The sequence below is a fragment of the Stigmatopora argus genome, chromosome 11 (assembly GCF_051989625.1).
Source record: "Stigmatopora argus isolate UIUO_Sarg chromosome 11, RoL_Sarg_1.0, whole genome shotgun sequence".
Taxonomy (NCBI): Eukaryota; Metazoa; Chordata; class Actinopteri; order Syngnathiformes; family Syngnathidae; genus Stigmatopora; species Stigmatopora argus.
Genome location: NC_135397.1, coordinates 8,442,153 through 8,464,136, shown reverse-complemented (window position 1 = coordinate 8,464,136; position 21,984 = coordinate 8,442,153). Strand labels below are relative to the sequence as shown.

Here is a 21,984-nt window from a genome sequence, read left to right as displayed (position 1 = left end):
GGGAACGTAATTCCACAATTAAGTAAACTTGTGTTACAACCACCTCTTCAAATAAAGTGATTGCTATATGAAAAACATATATGTTATATATTTATATTATTAGATTTCACCTGACTCAGATATAGAGCATTATAACAGAGAAGATAACATTGTGCTGTACTGATACATAAAGACATAACATGAATAGAATAGAAAGCCTTTATTGTCATATTATGATGCCAATATGAGAAAATTGGAATTATGCAAGCATCAAACATGATTACATACCAAAATCCAGGTCACGTCCACCTGTGTGGAGTTTGCATGTTCTCCCTGGGCCTGCGTGGGTTTTCTCCGGGTACTCCGGTTTCCTCACCACATTCCAAAAACATGCATGGTAGGCTGATTGGACACTTTAAATTGCCCCTAGGTATGGGTGTGAGTGTGCATGGTTGTCCGTCTCCTTGTGCCCTGCGATTGGCTGGCCACCGATTCAGGGTGTCTCCCGCCTCTGGTCCAGAGTCAGCTAGGATAGGCTCCAGCACCCCCCACAATCCTAATGAGGATAAAGCGATTCAGAAAATGAGATGAGATGAGATTACATACCAATGTTTTCCCATCAGTCAAACTAGCATCTAACTGAGTTAAACACATTGGTTTAACCTGATAATTTCCAACATTTTCCATGTGAAAAATGAATGGGAATTGTCTGTAAGGCGTGCTGACTCCTATGTCAACTAATCCCCACAACTGACTCTGATTTCAGTGTAAACACTTCAGTCCCTCACTCAGCGCTTTACTGTATTTTATCTGACTTTAGATCCTGTTACCTCTAGGTTTGGAGTTGCTACTCAAAACAAAAAACAGAAATCAGAGGGCTGTGGAAAAAGCCAACAGGAGCATGTGGGCCTATTGATAACTTGGGATTAATATTGACACAGTCACACCATGCTTTTCATAGAGTTTAGCATTAGAGTGCTTCACAATCAAATACGTACATCTAATCACAGTAACTGCATTTATTTGTGAATCGGTACTAGAGAAGGAATACAATCTTATGACAACAATACACACAATTATTAAAAACACATATATATATATATATATATATATATATATATATATATATATATATATATATATATATATATATATATATATACTGTCAACATACTACCTAGTTTACAGCTGAAAACTCTGGTTCCAAACTGTAACCGCAATTCAAATGATCAGATTTAAAATAAACCAAAGTGAAATTGCCTCACTATGGTTCTTCAATGCTTTCGGTGAAGTGCTCCCCAGCATACAAGCCATAATGCAGGGTTTCCTTCTGGGCTGCAGCCCAGACCATTTGAAGGCTGGAGAAGCGGGCAGCCCATTGACCTAGGGGATCCACTGTCACCACCCCAGCCAATCCATGCACTCTCGACTTCATGTAATTCAGGCTCAAATCAGAGGCAGCTTCTGCTGACAGACCTGATAACAGAATGTTTCATGATCGTCAAATCCCAGATTAGACAACAAACTATTCTGACACAAAATTCAGAAGAGTGTATTTAAAACAATGCTGTTGTGTGTGCATGTTTACGAGCATGTCTGTACCTTGCTCCATATGAAACAGGATGAGTCGAGCAAGAGTAACCTTCATTATAGCCTCTCCATGGCCTGTTGTTGACACAGCTCCAACCTTATTATCAGCAAAGCCTCCACACCCTGATACATACAAAAGCAATAGAATTTACATCTTTCCAATTTAATAGTTGACAAATTAACCCTCATTGAAAATTCAACTCACATATTTTAGTTCGAACAATGGGAATTATTTGACCAAAAAAGTAATTATTTATTTACACTGAACATTGTTACTGGTTATGTGAAATGAAATTGTTCAAATTTTAAGATGCATCCATATGTTAGCATGTTTTTTTCAACACCAGTAGCTGCAGTAGTGGTAGTATCACCTTATCCCAAGAAAATGCACAAATTTTTGAGAGTTTTGAAAGAAAACACGGAATTACAAATTAACTATCAACCAAGTTAAATCGGTTGCAGCGGACTGAACATCAAACATTAACCGGAAAAGAATACATTCTGTGCTTGACCCCTTCCATTCATTCAATCATCCTAAGAAAAAAAACACTACAATTTCATCTCACGGGATAAAATGTTATAACTTCATCACTCGATTGGAGGACTAACCTATGCATGGTGTGTCACCCACACGTCCTTCCATCTTGTTCAGAATCCCACCAGTAGAAGTGGCACATGCTACATTACCTTCGGAGTCAACTGCCACTGCCCCGACGGTTCCCATCTTTCCCCTGCACAGCATACATTTTAATTGTGAAGTGGCATTTGATTCCATTTAATCATTAACTTCTGCATTTGCTTTGTGGACCCTTTTTTGCATTTGTATGTAGCTATTTCAATTTGAAGTTTCTACAAGACAAAAATGATAACAAATGTCATTGTGTAACTCTCTTTAGTTGAAAATACATCAAATATTCATGTATTTATAACTAGTATTATATAACACAAATTACATTTGGCACTCCACAGGGTTAGCATCAGGTGCAAGGTTCATTCTCCAACGCATTCGAGAGTATTCGGTGATGAGGGATTCTTGGGGCACCTCAGGGACTCCCATGGCCCGGGCAAACTCATTAGCACCATGTGCTGTCAGACAGTTATGACTGGTCTGGAATGAAGATCAAAGTTAATAATACAAAATGAATTTTTAACATGTTTACAAGCTATTTTTTGGGCATCTCATTCAAATTCAGTTGACATTTTTTCACAGATTTCAGTGAAAGAAAGATGAGTTCGTGAGTCAAGAAAATGAGGACAGAAGACCCAACCTGCTATTTTCTAATAAAATTAGTCAGGTTTGTAGGTTGAGACCAAACAATGGATTATGAATATTATTGCTGCAAAAATATAGTTTTACTTTATGAATTGCTGGGAAAAAGTATCATATTTTAGGTTGGGTAAAGGATTACTTTAGGACGGAAAACACATTGATGCCCAAACATTGTGTACTCACACCTTGTCCATTACCAGCCTTGCTAGCTGCACAGGGTTGGCTATATTGCGTACAGCACTGACAGCACCACTAGCCAGTGTTTTCCCATCCATCACAATTGCATCCATCTCCACGTTTCCACTGATGGTTAGTACTGACCCACACCCTAAAAATACTCCACATGAATGTCTAGACAGCGGAAAACCCAACACGTGATGCACACAAAACTTATAGCACAAATAGTGAGAAACCAACCGGACATTCTTGATAGGCCTTTTCATATTTTTTTCTCAGTTTCAATATGACTCCAATGTTTCCCTCCCAGGGAATGCTTCAAAATGCTAGCAGGTCACCTGCATTGAAGTTGGGGTTGTTTTCCAACTTGGTCACAGCCTCAACAACAGCATCCATGCTGCTTCCCCCACGCTGGAGCATGGCAAAGCCGGATCGAGCAGCTGAACAAACCCCAGCCTTAGACTTTTCTGATCTCTCACTCGGCACAGTGCCAGCCCCTCCATGAACCACTATTACAGGAAGCATGTTGATCACCTTTGCAAAAGTTGGAAAAAGAATTATAACACAAACTTTGAATTCATAATACTTCTTGTATATTAGTATATATATCATTTGCTGTACGTTGTTATAAAATTTGATTTCTATGTAAATCAGTTTGTCATGTAAAGTGGTGGCAAAAGGATGGTTGCTGGGGGAAAAAACCTTTCTGTTTTGCTGGTTATTTGTGATTTCATAGTTATTTAAAATGGTCTATATCGCATGTGACACCCATTAATCAAAGGTACAATAATGAAATGCATACGTTTGATTCATTTATTATTAACTCAATGGTTGTCATTTACAGTGCCAGCAAATTCTAGGTCGGGTATATACAATGTTGACATAAACAAAGAAGAATATGACATAAGTCCATTGAATATCTGCCAATAGCAGGTTAAACCGTCAAATAAAAAGATGACAGCACATCAACACATTGTCCGGTAGAACCAATTCTATCAATTAGGTCATGTGATAATATACATATTGCTATGCAAGAATTTGGGGAGCAGCATACTTACTAAGAGGAAAGCCGAAACGATTGGAAATGCCCCTTGCACCTTTCCTTGGCTTGTCTCATGACTGTGTTGCTCCTCCTTGCCTCGCTAAGCTAAAATAAATAAATAAATGAAATCCCTGTTCTTATGCAAGATCCATAAATAACAACCAGCAAAGATTGGACATGTCGCCCTCTACTGGAGGTTAGTTTAGACGCTTCAGTACGCTTAACATCATCATTTATTCATTCATTCTCCACTGCTTATCCTCATAAGAGTCTTATGATCCCTTGTTCTTTATTTTCACTGATACACTTACACTGTTTGCAATCACTATTTGAAGACAGTTTTATATTTATTTGTTTATAATGCTCTCAAGCCGTACGCGGCTCCCGGACAAAACTAATGCAGCTCTTTGCTTGTTATCATATTATGTAATACTGTGGCTCTTTGCCTCGTTTCATGTTTCCCTTATTTTTATTCTCTCTTAAAACACACTCAAATTCATCAGGATAAGTTAAAAACAAATAATAAATTATATTTTAAAAATAATTTGTCAAATTGTTTTTTTTAATGCTGCTTCTAACGTAAGGGACTGCCAATCATCACCTGTTTTGGCAGGTAACTCTCTCACAGTTATTATTATTATTATTTTTTGCTCTTTACTCTAACTTGTTTGGCACCCCTGTTCTAGATGAACACTTTCAAGAGTCTTTTGGTTGGGTTTTACGACTGTGATGTGTTTTTGCATGTCTTAAAGTTGACCAATCAGCAAAAGATCTTGTCATACTGGCAACGTTTACGTCTTAAAGAGACAGGGAGCAAAAGGGGAAAAAGAGAGCAGTCTAATGAGTTAAATTAGGGTTATTGCTGAATGGATGTTCCAGAAACGTGTTGCTTTATCACCTTATCATGAGCTTAATGTTCAATCCAAACACTTGAATGTTGAGTTAAAGGATAGGTGAATGAAAGCAGAGTTGGGGGCGTGAAAAGCTGATATCTGGCCCCTGAGGAAAGCCTTTATTTTGATACGTGCGACAGAATGTCGTGAGCGCGCATTTGGAGCCCCCCATTCTCAAATTAGGGCGGCGCGCTCCTGCTGCAAGAGAAGTGAACGCGCTTGAGGGGCTGCGGTCCCATTGACTGCTCTGTCTCCTTGACAGCAGCATCAGCATCAGCATCAGCATCAGCGAGAAGTGTCTGCCTCGCCTTGCAGCGACGCAGCTAGGTCAGTGGTCGAGCGGAGACCGCCTTCCGCCTTCCGCCGCCACCGCCGCCGCCGCCGCCACCTCCCATCTCCTCCCCTCTCCTCTCCTCTCCTCTCCTCTCTTCTGGTCGGCCACAACATCCCCGTGTGCCCGCGTCCGCACCGACCGCCGGAGAAATGGACTCCCCGTGAAAACGGAGGTGGTGGAGGGGGAGAGGCGGGCAGGTGGGCGGGGGGTGGGGTGGGGGTGAGAAGATACCGGAGCTGCAAGAGGGAAAAGGAGAGGCAGTAACGTCAATCCGAAACATTGGAGCTACCACAACCACCGTTGCTGTCATCACGGCTACTATCACGCCGCCGCCGACGCCGCCCTCGCCGCTCCAGCGTTGGGTGCCTCCCCCCAACCGCCATGGGAACTCCGCATCAGTCGCTCCTTAAACTGCTTCATCCGCGGGCCATGTCGTGATCCGTGGGCTTTGCCAACGGGCTTTCGTCATCCCAATCGAGGGGAAGAAGGAAGGAAGAGGAGTGGAGAGGAGAGTGGAGGTGGGCAAGATGTTCGCCTCGCTAGGCCCTCGGGGTCCACCCGTCGCTCAGGCCATCCCAGAGCCGGACTTGAGCCACTTGACTGAGGAGGAGAGGAAGATCATCATGGCTGTTCTAGCTCGGCAACGGGAGGAAGACGCCAAGGAGGAGGCCATGCTAAAGTAAGCTAAAAAAAATAGATTGCTGTTTGTGTGTGCGTGTATGTGTTTGCGTGCGTACGCGTGAGTGAGCGTGAAAGAGAGAGAGGGAGAGAGGGAGGAAGAGAGAGAGAGAGAGAGCGAGAGAGGGAGAGAGAGAGTGCTCCTCTTCTTCTCTTGTGTAACTAGTGCTTCAGCATCATTATCACAGCTCTTTTCTACTGTATTGGACCATGCATGTGTTCGCATGTGTGTGAATGGGTGGCTATTCTGCATTTCTCTCTCTCTCTCGCGGTCTCTGTGCCTCTCTCTCATTCTCTCTCTCTCTTTTCTCTCTCACACTCTCTTCTCTCTCTCAGGCACACACACACACACACACACACAGAACATTGCAATAAAACAAGGTCAAAAAGTGAAGCAGGTTTGCTAAAGGTTCTGGTATTGACATGTATGGCTCCTCGCCGCATGCCCAACAGCACGACACCTCGTTTACTCCCTTCCTTGAGAAATAGAAACTAATTTCTCATTTACACTCGTCTCATTAGCATCACTGCTGTGAGTCATGCTTATGTTTCAGTCGAGTGGACTGTATTTGCTTTTAACTTGAAGTATTTCATTGACAGAGACAGCGGGAAGAGGGCGGCGGAATAGCAGAAAGCTCACTGATGCCTGACATGGCACATAGTAAAAGTAAAACCCTCCCTGTTGGCTTTTATCGGTGCAGCATCTATCTCAACAGCTGCTGTTTCCAGCTCTGGGGTGCGGTTGAGCCTTTCCCATCCTTATGTAGGCACGATATGTAGGCCAGAGCTCTTGCAAACAGACAGGCTGTTAAAGAACCAGCAGCCCAATAACAGAGTAGGAAGAAGGTGTCTGTTTAATATTATGGCTTGTGTCCACTCTGTGCATCCTCCTCCTCTGTCTTCCGTTATACATGCTTATGTTAAGAAAAGTCCAACATTTATCATTGTGATCAGTGTGGAAACAAACCCAAGCGCACCGCCTTTTGTCGGTACTACATAATCCATCAAAGTAAAGCATTTTTTTTCATAGAATCTACACAATGCTGCACACGTTACCGTGCAGATAGATAGGATGACCCACCTAAGCTACACGCTCCTCAAGCTGTACAATTCTGTTCTATTTTAAGCACTCGGCGTGGACTGATAGCCTAGCACTGGAATGGAGGATCGATTCACTGCATCTAAAGTAGGAAATGCCCAATATATAGCTCCAGCTCTAAGTGGCCTTGCATCAATTTTAGTAATGTTTCAGAAGTCAAGGATTCAGACATGTTGTTACAGTAGAGGGTGCAAATAAGACTGTCAGTGCTTACAAGTCTTAACTTGTACTAGCATCAGCACAGGTTTCTTTCATCACTGTTTTGATGGAGATCGACGCACTGAAGCCTGTGTCCCATTCACTGTTTAATGGAAAGGATTTACTAAAGCAACGAACAACTAATGCACAAGAAAATATAGGAACTGCCAACCATCTACACTCACATAATCACTGATTGGGAATTGATCCCAAGCTGCTTGTGCCTAAGTCAGGCAACTGTAGCACACAAATAGAATATTTTTTATTAAATATGTCATGTATTTGAATAACTCAATTGACAGATTTTTTGGGGGGTATATTTCAGAGAGGAGAAGCCTATCCAAGCGAGAACAGTAAACTTGGTTGGGCAGAAAAAACCGCCGCAGCAAAACGATGTCCGGTGAGTGGCTTGAATAACATCTTTTATTTCCCCTGTTACAGAATTTTCTCATGGTCTCTTGATTTGTCATTACATAAACCCATCATAATGTCACTATTCTGGCATACAGTATTCAGAGCATGGTATCTCTGAATGTGTTACAGTTTGGTTCTGATCCAAATTACAATTTTTTAGTCTTGGCAGAATAATGTCTGAGGATTTATAATACTAATTCACCTTTTGAATAAAGCGGTCCACAAAGTCACCCTCAAAGGGAATGAAGGGGTGTGGTCATCTTACATCTCGGGGATTCATTCATGAATAGTGTCTCTGGTGTAAATCACCTGTGCATAATACTTTTGCCTTTATTGACTGGGAGGGTTGGCAGCCAATGATCGCTGATGGATTTCTCTCCCACTTTAAATCGTTGTCAATGACAAGTAAGGAGTTAAGAATGTTTTTATTCACAATATTTTTGCATTTTAACTTTAAAAGTTAAACTTAAACCATATAGAACACTATCTGTGACTTAAAATTAGCACTCACTGGAGCTTTGATAATCACACTCATGCACCAGAATAATTTCCCCTGTACATGTACTGTACTGTATAATACTTGCTGTGGCCATATGGAAGCAGACACACGCAGGCTCTCTTGTTTGCTCGGTCAAGCTGAGACTAGCTCTGTTGTTCCAAGTTTCCTCACTTCCGGTAGAGAACTTACCATGCTGGGTCGCATTAGTGCATGCCTTGCTCCTCATAAGGCAGTCCATTGTTCCTTTTCATCAAGGGTTTGGTAAGTCTTGAAAGTTTGTTTTTTGCAGATATTGTCCATGAACATCAACCAATAGGGAGGGGAGAAAATAGGAGAGGCAGATGGAGGAAGCACCAGAGCCAACAGAAGAATTAAGTGGGTAGTGTGCTCCCCAGACAGGGCTCCATATGGCCTGGTAATGCCATAAACAGCCAGATTCACATACACACAGCATGCATGCACATAAAGATGGTGTGATGGTAGAGCTATAACACAAATGCACCAAAATGAGATGGAAGACATCACTCCACCTTTGAGGGTGACATTCTGGATAGTACTCAAAAGGTTAAATTATATTAAAAGACACAAATATTATAATTTAGCACACTAAAACGATATCTAATGTGAAATGTGTGAAGGGTGTTGTCATACTGCAATGCAAGTTTCAAAAGTCCAGCAGATTCTGTTTTTAAAAAAGGTGCTAAAGTATTTGCTGCAAATAAGGCGCTAAAAGGAATGTGGGTGGATTTGCTTTGCATGCAAAAAAAAAACTCCGAGAAAGACACCTTGTTAGACATAATGGGAGCATTCTAAAATTTATGTCAAATTTTAACTTCAACGTCTTACATCCAATGTAATTAACAAGTGATGTGATTTTAAATTTGAGTTCACTCCTAATGATGTAGAAAAGTGGTGTCAAACTAATTTTGGTCACAGGTCACTTCCCAGTTATGGTTTAAAGGTATGATCACCTCAAATTATTACATACGGCATCCAAAAAACGGATGTATAACTAGTTGTAAAATCAGAAAATGGCAACATTTGTAATGTGTAGCATTTTTTAGTAAACAGAGTCAATGCACATACGAGCTACAATATGTAGTTTTAAATTGTTATTCGGGGATTTTCTGTTACACAATTTTTTTGTATTTTTGTCTGCTTCCTATTTTAATATTGATCCAAGAATAAGAGGAATGACTCATATAAGCCTCAGAGGACCGTACCCCTTTAGGGAATAGTTGAAACTGGCTCCAAATCCCGACAACAAGCCAACATGGTTTAATAAAAGCTACAGGACTAAAGACACAATGTGCCAATATTTGGTTTAGTAGCACTAATGAACCTCTTGGACTGAGGCGCTTTGCCTTTTATTTGGCTTAGTTTGGACACAAGTACTGAATGTCAAACAGAAGGTCTTCTCTAATGTGTTTTATCGTGATTATGCTATGATTGAGCTTCCAAATTCTCAGCCAAAACCATTGCTGGAACCTAATGAGATATTGATCAAGTTCTTTGTTAACTTTTCCTGGGGAACTCACAGAGAGATGCGGAAGGTTCTCACAGTGATGACATTCAATAGCAGAGACAGAATCTGACTAGATATTGGGGATGCATTTTGCCCATTAATTTTGCAAGCACAGCAAGTGCTATTCTTTGTCGTTTTGCTTCAACCATCACCAAACTTGTACATTTGGTCTATTAAAAAGGCACAAAATGCCTGAGTGCCTACTATTTTGGATCTTAGAAAACCAAGCCCAAACAGTTTAGAGGTGCTTCAGTAGAATATTTGTCTATTTACAAGGACTAATATTTGTCAGGGCAGTTCATTTGCGAGAAAGCCTAGTTGGCAATCTCTGTTCTTATTCATCCAGACGCCTATTTGTTTGGTTGATGGGATCACTTTGAAGTTCTTCTGCACTAAATTCATTCATTCTAGACCTTTGAGGATCCTCATGCGCTGGGTCAAATCCATCACCGTTGGCGCATTGAGGCGTAAAGACATTATTTCATTAGTTAAAAGGTTGGGAAACACCTTTTACAGCCCACCGCCCTGCAAAAATATCAACGCTTCTTTCCTGAAGCAGATATAGTGTCTTCTACTGTCAAACCCATCTTTGATTCATGTTATGAGTTGTTGCTTTGTCATGACTCAGTCTGCATATGTACATTCAATTTCTTCTTTAAGTGAAACATTTTCAAACGTGTTACATTAACCAGAGTGGCCTCACCTACTTTCCTACATAGTGTGAATTCATGGAAATGTGTCCCCTCATCTTTCTTTTCCATATTTCTACAGTTCATCCAGTATTCACCGCACATTTTATTTGCTCCAGGGGCATCCAGCAGCAGCTTTCCAGCTACAGGGAGACAGTGATCAGGCAGGCCACAGCTGCGGCAGGCTCAGCAGTTCACCGAGACGATGCCCCAACTTGCGGCATCTGCCAGAAGACTAAGTTTGCAGATGGTTGTGGAAATTTGTGCTCGTACTGCCAGACCAAGTTCTGTGCCCGCTGCGGAGGGAGGGTGTCCCTTCGATCTAATACGGTGAGCTAGAGAGTGACCTTTTTAGTTCTTTTTCACCAGTAAAGTCACATAAATGTCAATGTTATTTTCTTCCATGTCACTAAAGCAAAGTGACAGTACAAAAAAATGGCCTTTGGCCCTCAAGGAAATATTGAGTAAAAGTATTATGGCACGGTATTTTGGTATTGTAATTACAACAAGGATGGACTAGTGTCATTTTTATTATATTATTATTATGATAGTTGAGGGCAAAATAGATGCTTGTTTTCATTTTTTGAATTTAGTGCATAGGCAAATAATTGCCCCGTGTACCATAAATTTTGATAGACTCATCAGCTGTCACAACGGGTTCTGACGGTATGTCTGTCAAACCTGCAAAGCAATTCTTTTTAAAGCTATCTCTATTTAAATACCTATAGGCAAGCATATAATTTTAAATTGCAACAGTGCGAGCGAGTATCAAGAATTAATCATAAATTAAACATTTTGATACAACCCTTCCTTCATGTTGTGGCAGGTGAATTTGAGCATGTGACTTATTCAAAAACATTGACATTGCTAGACATTACATCCATTTCAAATGGGATGGGGGGGGGGGATCCACTGCCACCGACGGTGATCGATGTCCAATCCAATTTGACTGGGGGCTGGCAGCGATCGACCATCAAATTTGATTGACGTTTATGGCAGCCAACAAGATAATATGGTTATAAAACTCTTATGTGTGTGACCCCACCACAGTGTCAGTACACTGTGTGACCCAGGCGTAACCTGCTAAAGGTTAATTGGGCATTAGACTGAGTTGTGGATAGAGTGGGTAGAATCCCACTCTGTCTTGGTCTCACAGGGGGGCAGAGGTGCCCTATAAACACACTGCAGGGGAGAGGTGTCTGTAAGCTAAGGTGTTAAGGTGGTGTGCCCCCCTACCCCCGTGTTCCCGGTGTGGCATTTAATGATCCCATTCGGACTCATACAACCAAAAGTCTCCCTTAATTATTGCCTGACATGGGGTAGCAGGTGTTTTGATTGGGTGGGCTCCAGTTTTATATCACATTTTCATAAGAATATCAAACAATAGAAGAAAAAACTGAAATACTTTCAGATGTGTAGAGTGATGGCTATGTCATTAACACAACTTCCTGAATATGCTTTTCACTTTTTTTCCCCATGTATGGTTCACCGGGCTGAAGGAGGACAAAGTGGTGAGTACTAATTTTTTTTGTCTCAATAAAGTTCATCAGTTATATGTATTTTAAATATCAAGATCCTATTATTGTATCAAGATCAATAATATAAAAACAATGTTCACTCTTTGGATGACTCGCAACTGCAGATGAAAAAAATTAATCTAGTTTTGGCAGCAATATGATATTAAGGGTGGAATTGAAAAAAACAGTTGAAAATGTATATGTATTGATTTACTGACAAAGCAGCACATCATTTCTTGTAGATGTGCTGCTTTGTCGTAGCACAACACTGTAGAAAAAGCCTGAGCGATGTGCCATCTCCTGTTAATGCCAGAGCGGCTCATGATTACTATTGATTGGTAGTCTCGCTAGTTGTGTCCGCCTCCATGTGCTTCTCTCATTGACTGGTCCAAAGAGGGCCATCTTTCTTCCGCTTCTTTCTCCACATTAACATATATACGTATTTATAAAGTTATTTGTGACTGCTGCTTGTTGTCCCTCCTGTTAGTGTGCTCATTCACAGAAGACGTCTATCTAATTTTTGGTTCTGTGCATGTGTGGTTTGTAAATGTGGAGGATACTTAATTTCTTAACTATATGATACAATTGATTTGTTTTAATTACAGTAGCATATTGACTGATATTCCAAACTTTATGTAAAATTGAGGAAAAAATACAACATATCACCCATCTATGATTTTTATTATTATTTCCTTTTTATTCAGACGTGAAAGTTAAAGTTCATAAAATGTTTTTGCAAGTTTTTGTTGCTTTCTTAAAAAAAATAGCATTGCATCTTGCATTGGTATTTCATACAATGGGTAGTATTTGTGTGTATTATATATTGTTCGACTTGCATGCTACTGTACTGTAGATTTGCCATCTAGGTATGTGCACATGTACTGTACATGTAGTGTATGTGTGTGTTGTGTTTTGTGTGAGCTGTGGTGTGGAGATGTAGTACCTCATTAGCTGCCGTGGACACTAATCTACTTTGTGGCAGTCTTTCATCCTTAGCTCAGGATTTATAGATGGGCACAGTCGCATTGTGCCGGTGCCATACGTCAAACTGTCATTGGCCGCTACTACTTCCTGTTCCCACCCCTGCACCTCCTTCTCCATCTCCTTAATTTCTGTTGGCTGTGCGTGGACTCTTTCTCACCTAATAAGTGGCAAGCATTTAGTGTGTAATGTGATATTGCAGTGTTGCGTGACAGTATGTTTGCCTGGTTGCCACTGAATGTTGTTGACGGCAATAGTGATCAATAACATGTATAAATTGTTATGTCAGATATTCGGAATTTGTCATTAGTGTTCACACTGTAATAAATAATTAATAATATATAGATATAAAGGGACCTTACAGCCTTTGATGGATAAAACCTTTAGATTACCTTTCATTTTCAACATAATGTCTTAAGTTTGAAGTTGATCCGATCACAACAGGAATTTTGGATTAGTCCATCAACCTTTTTTTTAATATTTTAATTGCAACAAACATGAGCTATGAACAAATGCTTGCCTTTTAAAGTCAAACTACAAATTTTTGTTCAAAATTTCCTTTTCTTTCCTGAAAATTCATCCACATTTACCACATTTAATATACAGTACATATGAGCACTGATGCACACATTGTATGTGAGTCCAGATATCTAGCCAACATACACACACACACAGATGGATGCACACAGGCACAGATGCTGCAGGACGCCAAACAAACACACACGGGTTTTGTGTCCTAGTTTCCATCTTTGGAAAAGCTATTCTCTCTGTAGTTCTCCTTCACTCACAAACTGATCTCTGGAGGATCTTACTATGTTTATGTGACACGCTGCTGCTGCAGTCGTGTGTTTGTATGTGTGTCCTGTTTGTGTGTAGATCAGCAAGTGCATAGCCGCGTTGTTGCCAGTGTGTCTATGTGTCCGATGTTGTCGCCATTGTTTTTGCATATCTGTTTCTATTTTGGTGTACATACAGTTTTCCCTTGTTTATGCCTCTCCATTGATGTTATAGAATACTATTTGGAATTACAGTATCATAAGGTCATTGGGCTTTGTAGCTCCACATCCCCTTCATGCTGGTCATTTTTAGTTTGGAATTAACTGCTCCAGTAAGAATGATAACTTTATGTACATGTAAACTTTCCTACTAATCTCACCGTTCAATCATTCGTGTTTCTATTTAAACATCGATTTTGCATAAGAGAATGCAATAAGAAAGTTCAACATTTTGCCAAAGTGAATAATTAAACACATTTATATCCTATAGTACATAATATATTACTGCTCTTCTTCATAAAAATATGCAGTGGAGGCTTATATTCAAAATATAAAAAGTTGCGGCAAAGGGGGAACAACAAGGCAAAAGTAGATCTCTGGGACGTGTGATTGGTCGATGGCCGTTTAGGAGGTGGAGTTTGCACGGAGTCAATTGTGGGTGCTTCTGAAATGTATCCTCGGTGATAAGTGGAGGTTCACTAAAAACTGTTTTATATATTGAATAATTACTGCTGACTTCACTGGTCAAATAAAAGTGATATATAGAATATGTTGTTCAGGCAGACATTCAATCATGTCTCTGCCTACCTTAAATCACATGGATCTTTTCAACAAGATATAATGTCCCATGCGAACCTGCGTGTGCGCTCGTGTCAGTGTGTGTGTATATTTGAGCACATTCTCCCACTTTCACTGGTGGTGCAGGGCTGTTTGGCAGGATAAATATAGCCGCGGCGTCGGTGTAAAGCTGTTTTCTCCTCAGCTTTTGTAGCTTTAATCAAAAGCAATCTGGAGGAGGGAGAAGTGAAATAGAAGGGGGTAGAGAGAGCACGAGTGGAGGGAGAGGATGGGGAAAAGGGGTGGTGGGTATGGCAGACGGAAGAGTGTTTTATTTTAGCTCTCTTTAAATAGTCATTGGGGAGTGTTCAGGAGTAATGAGAACCCTGGTGGCTGGAGAAGATAGGTTGACTCTAACCTCCCATCTCTCTTCTCCTCCATCCTCCGTGTCTGTATTTCACAGCCAGCCACACTTCCTCCGTCACTGAATCTGATGTAAAACCGGGCGCTTGACTATGACTGTGTTCATGCTGTAGGGCCTTCGTGCAGCACTTTCTCTTTTACTCCATGATTCATCATGTCTATTCTGGGATGGAACCTCATCCCTCATCAATAGAAACTGTGAAGGTTTTAACTACTGGTAATAGTCATTGTTCTGTCACCATTTGTTTTGAAATGACTGAAGTGGTGTATGCCGTTATGTCAAATACTAATCAAACATCTCCCATAGATGACTTATTGCAACCAGCAATTTATTATTGTAGAATATGCAAGTCACTATGTTATGACTTATTGATCTTATTTGCTAAATTATATATTATTTAATAAATTATATATTATATAAGGAGTTTGTCAAATGGTAAGCTAAGCTACTGCGAAAACACTAAGCTTGGTTTGATAAACAAAATCTAGCCCTTGTACTGTGGCATTCTGGTGTAGTCAGTGTCATTGTGAATGTAAGAAGAGGCAATAGAATGAAGGGAGACATTATTCTGGCTACAAGTTGATGATCCAATCATCGTTCACTTGAGGCCGACAACTGTGGCCAACTTATTTGCTGGTCCACGCTACTCATGATCTTAAATAAAAGCTTTTCTTTGACTTTCATGGACTGCAGTGCACATCTTCAGATAGTACAATATTACATTTTCAGATTGAGAATATGAGCATCTGAATCTTTCATGATGGGAGACTTTTATTTTAATGACATACATTCTTCCAAACCTGTATGTTCATAAAATATTGAACAACTCCTGCACTTGCATATAATCTCTAATTTTGACTGTTTTTTCTGTAGGTCATCTGGGTTTGTAATAACTGCAGAAAACAACAGGAGATACTTACCAAGCCAGGTCAATGGTTCATTGGTACATCAGGAAAGCCCTCTGGTCTCGGTTCAGCAATCAGTGAGCCATCTATGTGCCAAACCCTTGGTGATAAGAAGCTCCGATCCCACTCCCAAGCCCCTCCTGGTTCCACAACATCACTAGACCCCAACCAAGCCGGTGCTCCTGGGAGTACAGCTGGGACAGATGTCCGCTCACGAAGTGAACCACCAATAGACACGTATGCTTTGTAAAGAACATTCATATGAAACTGATAATATTGGCAAAACTTTTGAGAACCATTTAAAGTTTTAAGAACTGTACTATACTGCCCCTGTACTACATTTCTTATAATTGCATTTAATACATAAGATAATGGAGCAAATTTTATGCGTATAGTAATAAGATGGACAATATCACAATATACATATGTATTGCCAAAGGAATAGTGTATTAACTATCATCATGAATTTATTTTATTGTCAATTTTCTCTGCCATTCTGATACTTTTCAAATAAATGATGCGTTGCGTTGTTTGGAAGTTAACGCTTTTATTCTCTTGTGTCACTCTCCTGTCGATTCCACTAGGAGAAATGAGAGAGGCAGTGGAGGAGAACGCAGGTCAGGCCATCCTATGTTGAAAACCCAGGTTTCCATGGACCGAGAGCTCCGAGGTGAATCCAGGGAGAACAGGGAAAGCCGGCGGCTCATGAAAGGACGTTCTTTGGAGATTGATCCAGTGGGAGGAAGTGGTGAGCTGAAACGGACACAAGAGGGGGGCCACCAACACATGGGCCACAGTGGTGGCCCTCTTCGTCAAACAGGGCAAGTTCCTTCTGGAGGCCGAGGCCATCCTGTTCCAGTACAGAGCTGTCCAACTGGGATTATTGGGGATGGCATAGTGTCTGGACAGAGAACTGCCGGTGGACTGAATGAACGCGCACTTGCGCAACAGGACCGCCCCTCTCAACTCAGAGAACTTCAGAGTTCAGGACCTGGACCAGTTCCTGGACAGGGGCCTGTAGTGAGACGAAGCAAAAGGAACAAGGCTGACAGTATGCTACGGAATGACTCACTCAGCTCAGATCAATCGGAATCTTTGCGTCCACCACCACCCAGACCCTACAAATCGAAGCGAGGACTGGGGACTGGAGGCAAGCGGCAGACCAGTGTCAGCAGCTCAGAGGAAGAGGGTGGGACTACACCCGAATACAGCAGTTGTGAAGATGCTGAGATTGAAAGTGTCAGTGAGAGAGGTGAGACCTTTTTTTTTATCCGTGCTCCTTCTGTCCGACACATAAAATGTCCGAGCTTGAGTGATGACACCTGCCATGAGAATGTGACATCAAGACGTGGGAGGTTTATTACTGAAAGGACAGTTAAACATGTAAAGTTTTGGTCCATCGCTGCCACAAACATCGATGTTAGCTGCTGCTAATTTAGTGGTTTCCATAAACAGTCCTAATGACTAGTTTAGCTGGCACTTGTGCTTAATTTGGGACACACCTGAATGGGTGTCATGAAATTTGTGTGGGCAAGAGCTTCGTTATCAGGGAAATATGTATGAGTGGCCACTTCTGTCCTGTAAATTAATTTGTACCTCATCTATAAAATCTAAAATTCAAAACTGCCTGAGGGAATACAGTACAGCTTCTTCTGCACTATTTATCAAGGAACGTGAACATCTGTTCAATGTTAAAAAAAACAAAAAACACTAATGCTGCAATCACACCACTCAGACATAGTTAAAGTATTCATTCATTTTCTGAACCGCTTATCCTCAATTCAGGCCTCCAATGATATTACGAAAAACAGACGTTTTTGCTGTATATTTCTCTTGTTCCTTCTCTAAAAACGGGTACTATAAAGTGATTATCCATAGCATTTTCAATCTGTAGATAGTTTTCAATGGAGCATTTGTACTCTGCGTTTTGTTTAGAACTGAACTATAGCACTTTTAAGCACTGGGTTTTATACCCAGTTGATGCCTCAAGCTGAGACAACAGCCTGACTGTCATTGTGACGAGTGCGCATGTTAATGAATGAGGGTTAGACTGTGCATGTTTTTGTGTCTAAATGCTTTGCTGAGTGTCATGTTTTCAGCTTGACCCTAAGGGAGTGAGTTGGTGGTGACAGTCGCACTGAGTGTGTTTGTATGCTTATGTTTGTGCGTTTGTGATGCGTCCGTTTGACCCCATTTGATTTCAGTGTTGACCTTGTGTGGCCTCACATAGCAAACTATGTCCTCGAGCTCGAGAAGACACATCTGTTTACACTCTAACATTGTTATCTGCAAGTGGGGCGATGTCACATCACAGCTGGCCATTCTTTAGAACTGGAGCTCATTGCTAGGCATTAAACAGCAATAGTACTGCATGAAAACATTGATTCATGTTTTAATTTCATGTTTATTCATGTCTTGACACATTATCTACATGTACTACTGATTTAAAGTAGGGTTTTAGATCATAAAATCAAGTCGCTGCAACTTTGACATGCATTCGGCAAGGAACACGATAAATAAATACAAGCATGCGTAAAGCATAATCTCGCAGAACGAGATTTCATTTTACTGCCCATAATGCTTCTCCATCATAAACAGACGTAGCAGTTTGTCAAAGGTAAACATGTTATATATGTATGTTGTAACTGTATCATTAAATAGCCGGCTTTTCATGTAATGATCGTAAACATTTCAATAATGTATGTCTCATTTACTCATGTATAGGAGCCTATGCCAGCTGGCTTTATGGTATATTGAAGCCAGTCACTCATCATGGACAAATTAGTGCCGAAGCAAAGTGGGCAAAAAATCTTTTATAACTTCAGCAGCTCTTGACATCAGTAGTTTTGAGATTGCATTAATTACGGTAAGAGGGCAGAGCCAGTATTTCAGGTTTCTTAGGTACATCTCCAATACTGACATTGAGCAAGTGGAGATCTGCTATGAGCTGTTTTTGACAAAGCAGGTTTTACTGTACACACTCCAGCATGGCAGCAAGACGCTGCTTCCTTTTTTAGCTTCAGACTGAGACAGGATCAATTATGAGATGTGGTTGCTGGCAGCTGATAGGAACGCGGGCTTTTAAATCATTTGCCTTTTTAGAATTATTGTGAGGTCACAATGGAAACATTCACTCACACTCGAATATGCTGCCGGCCTTATATGCACACTATAGTGTCTGCTACAAAAAAATCATCCTCCCAAATACTGAGAAGCAAACGTTGCCATACTAATGTAATTTTTTTCCCAACAGTAAAATATGTATTAATAACAGCGTATGTATAACTGTGTTTGTGCTGTATGATATGATAATATAGTATCTCACCGAAGGTTTCTATGGAGATTTTTTACATTTCACTAGCGTCTGTCCAGACCTTTTTATGACTGCAAACATATTATTTTTAACCAGTTGTTCCAAACACAAAATTATATTCATGCATGAGTTAGGAAACTGAGTACTCGGTTTGCTTTAGGATTACATAATGTCACTATATAAAGTTGTCACAACCCATTTACCTCATTGTGTGCCTGCTCTTAGGGATGTTTTACTTTAATTTTATGTCATGTCATAACAATGGGGTTGAAGCTCTGCACACATTTCCTCAACGCCAATGTGTGAAAAAGAGTACAGCTTGAAGGAACACGTTTATCTTTGCTGGAAATATTAGATTGAAATTTAAAATAGTGTATTTGGCTTGCAGGTGATTGGGAGTGCTACCCTCATGACCCAACTGTGTGGCATGTAAGTATTTTTCAACTCAATTTTATTTCTGCAGAACTTTGTCAGCAAGAACGGCGTTAAACGAACACAGCTGCAACATAGTTTTCATTTATTCGCTGCAGACTTCATTTGGATCGGACATTCATTAGAAGCCAATGAGTTAATGTAAACACTTTTACAAGTCTCGGCAGTTCTATTTTTTGTTGTTGTTGCAGCATCCCGTAACCTGGCAACCATCTAAGGAGGGTGACCATCTGATCGGCAGAATCACCCTCAGTAAGAGGAGCACAACCATGCCCAAAGAAGCGGGGGCTCTCCTGGGGTTAAAGGTCAGAGTGGCATTGAAAAAAATTACAGCAAATGCACATTGCAAATTTAAAAAATATGGTTTTATGAACCTCTCAAAAAGGATTCCATATGTTTCCAGTTGCTTATGGATGCTTATTTCTCCTTGTAGGTGGTTGGCGGTAGAATAACAGAGTCAGGAAGATTAGGTGCCTTCATCACCAAGGTCAAAAAAGGCAGCTTGGCTGATGTGGTGGGACATTTAAGAGCAGGTATACTAATCCTTCAATAGTCCTCAAAAACGCAGATGAAGCCTCAATATTCATATGTTATTACCCTTAACAAACCCTCTGAGGTTAAGCAGCGAAGGCTTGATATTGGTGTACGATTTTTGAGAAGTAAAATAGGCTCCCCTACGTTGATTGCATGGGACTAACAATCCAATGCTAAATCTGTATTGCTAATCAGACAAAATAACTTTGACACAAAATAATGCATAGCATCCCATTTCAGGGGATGAAGTTTTGCAGTGGAATGGGAAACTATTACCAGGAGCCACCATGAAGGAAGTTTACAATATCATCCTTGAATCTCAAGCTGAGCCCCAAGTTGAGCTAGTTGTATCCCGTCCTATTGGGTAAATTCTGTTTCTAAAACAATGTGATTTTTTTGAAAACTGCATCTCAGAATGTTTGCTGTCAGTTTGAAAAGTGTGATTAATTACAGTGAAATATATTTACTTTGTTTTGGGTTCCAAGTTAAATGTGATAATTTCTCTCCAAACAATCACAAAGGGTGTATAGAAAATTTAAGTAAGTAACATTGTCATTTCATTAGGACATTTGAATCCTTCGTGTTCATGGAAATATAGTTCATACTGATAGTGCCATTTTGCATCCTGGTAAAAGAGCAGGTTTTTTTTTAGATGATTTGTTGAATAATTACCTGTCTCAAATATATATTGTTAATTAAAAAAGATGCATGCCCGCCTAGTTAGCTGGGACAGTCTCCAGCACCCCCAGCCATCTCGTGAGTGTAAGTGGCGTTTGAGACAAAAAAAATGAATAAAAAGGATGCAAAATTGGAATTGTCCATCAAAGTAGTATTATATTCCTCACACCAAATACTTCAACATTTCGTGGAGAAATCATGTACATAATGCTATTAATGTTCCAAACTTTGCTACCCCTCTGTTTGGAATTCTGGCTGCTGTATGTTTATTTTAACCACGCTTATTCATTTTATCCATGTGTATTACACTTAGAACCAGATGATTGTCAGTAGGTCATTCAAAAAAAACAATGCTTGACTTATTCACCAGGGATCAAAGTGCATACCGTAAATTCAACTTCAAGACATAACATTATAAAATATGCTAAGACCCTCAAATCCCCATGCTTGTTTGCTTTTCCATGTTTCCAACTGTGTGATATTTTAGCTTGACCATCTACTGCAGATTACCAGTTAAAGTACAACTGTATGTTTGAATTGCGCTTGTAAGCTTGTGCATCCACATTATTAACTCTGATAACTTAAATTCAGCAAGATTTAAATATGTAAATGATGCTTTCTTTTTCTTTTCCAGTGATATCCCAAGAATCCCAGACACATCCCATCCTCCATTAGAATCTAGTATGTATATTTTTACACTGGACGCTCCAAAACTCAACTTAATCCATTCAAGGATGCCCAGAAAAAAAATCATCATAAGAAAATGCTGGTTAAATTCCAATTTGAATTAGGGTTGTTCCCTGAAGATGAAAAAAATCGTATTATCATTCTTATTAAACTAAAGTGATTCGGTTTACCTGCCCCTACAGAATGATATTTGTTCTTATGTTCTTACGACATGAACAATTACTGTCTTATTTGTTTTGGACCGCTTGAAATAACACAGGACCCTTCAGACCGTTTTCACAAGCTACTTCATCTAAATAGAGAAGATGCAGTACTGTCCATTAAAATAACTAACACTCAAGATACTCTACACTCAAGATACTCTGCATGCATTGTTTAATTAATGCCAAATTCATCTCTGCAGCTAAAAACTTTAATGCAAATAAACTATTTTATTTGTCAAACAGAACAGCACTTAATCTTGACATTTTCTGCCATAATAGGTGAACATTACAACCTTCAAACCCCCATTACATTTTCATCAAATATAATTGGTTTGTGAACTTAGTGGAACATTTAGTAGCTAAAAAATAG

At 40.1% G+C, this 21,984-nt stretch overlaps 2 protein-coding genes across 28 annotated transcripts in view; one reads left to right on the top strand and one right to left on the bottom strand.

Annotated features, from left to right (window-relative positions):
• Positions 1–184: 184 nt before the first annotated feature.
• Positions 185–6,063, bottom strand: asrgl1 (asparaginase and isoaspartyl peptidase 1). Of its 3 annotated transcripts, none has more exons than XM_077614167.1 (8): positions 4,075–6,063; positions 3,355–3,550; positions 3,025–3,167; positions 2,523–2,677; positions 2,179–2,300; positions 1,582–1,692; positions 1,240–1,455; positions 185–535 (listed from the first exon to the last, which is right to left on the bottom strand). In XM_077614167.1, the coding sequence occupies exons 2-7, from the start codon at positions 3,539–3,541 to the stop codon at positions 1,244–1,246; spliced, it is 930 nt and encodes a 309-aa protein (XP_077470293.1). In that variant the 5' UTR covers positions 3,542–3,550; positions 4,075–6,063; the 3' UTR covers positions 185–535; positions 1,240–1,243. The 3 variants fall into 3 exon arrangements, with proteins under 3 accessions (XP_077470293.1, XP_077470292.1, XP_077470294.1); XM_077614166.1 differs by having other exon boundaries at positions 1,245–1,455; XM_077614168.1 differs by lacking the exons at positions 185–535; positions 4,075–6,063 and having other exon boundaries at positions 1,148–1,455; positions 3,257–3,506.
• The window catches only part of rims1a (regulating synaptic membrane exocytosis 1a), a 33,128-nt gene continuing 16,249 nt past the window's right edge, over positions 5,106–21,984 (top strand). For 11 of the 25 annotated variants that reach the window (XM_077614162.1, XM_077614164.1, XM_077614161.1 and 8 more), the window contains exons 1-11: positions 5,106–5,964; positions 7,586–7,660; positions 10,507–10,717; positions 11,887–11,898; positions 15,736–16,004; positions 16,352–17,019; positions 19,469–19,509; positions 19,704–19,817; positions 19,946–20,045; positions 20,287–20,410; positions 21,359–21,405. In XM_077614162.1, the coding sequence (XP_077470288.1) occupies positions 5,813–5,964; positions 7,586–7,660; positions 10,507–10,717; positions 11,887–11,898; positions 15,736–16,004; positions 16,352–17,019; positions 19,469–19,509; positions 19,704–19,817; positions 19,946–20,045; positions 20,287–20,410; positions 21,359–21,405 (1,813 nt within the window). In that variant the 5' untranslated portion in view covers positions 5,106–5,812. The remainder of the gene's footprint in view (positions 5,965–7,585; positions 7,661–10,506; positions 10,718–11,886; positions 11,899–15,735; positions 16,005–16,351; positions 17,020–19,468; positions 19,510–19,703; positions 19,818–19,945; positions 20,046–20,286; positions 20,411–21,358; positions 21,406–21,984) is intronic. The other 14 variants (XM_077614148.1, XM_077614159.1, XM_077614139.1 and 11 more) reach the window with 2 other exon arrangements.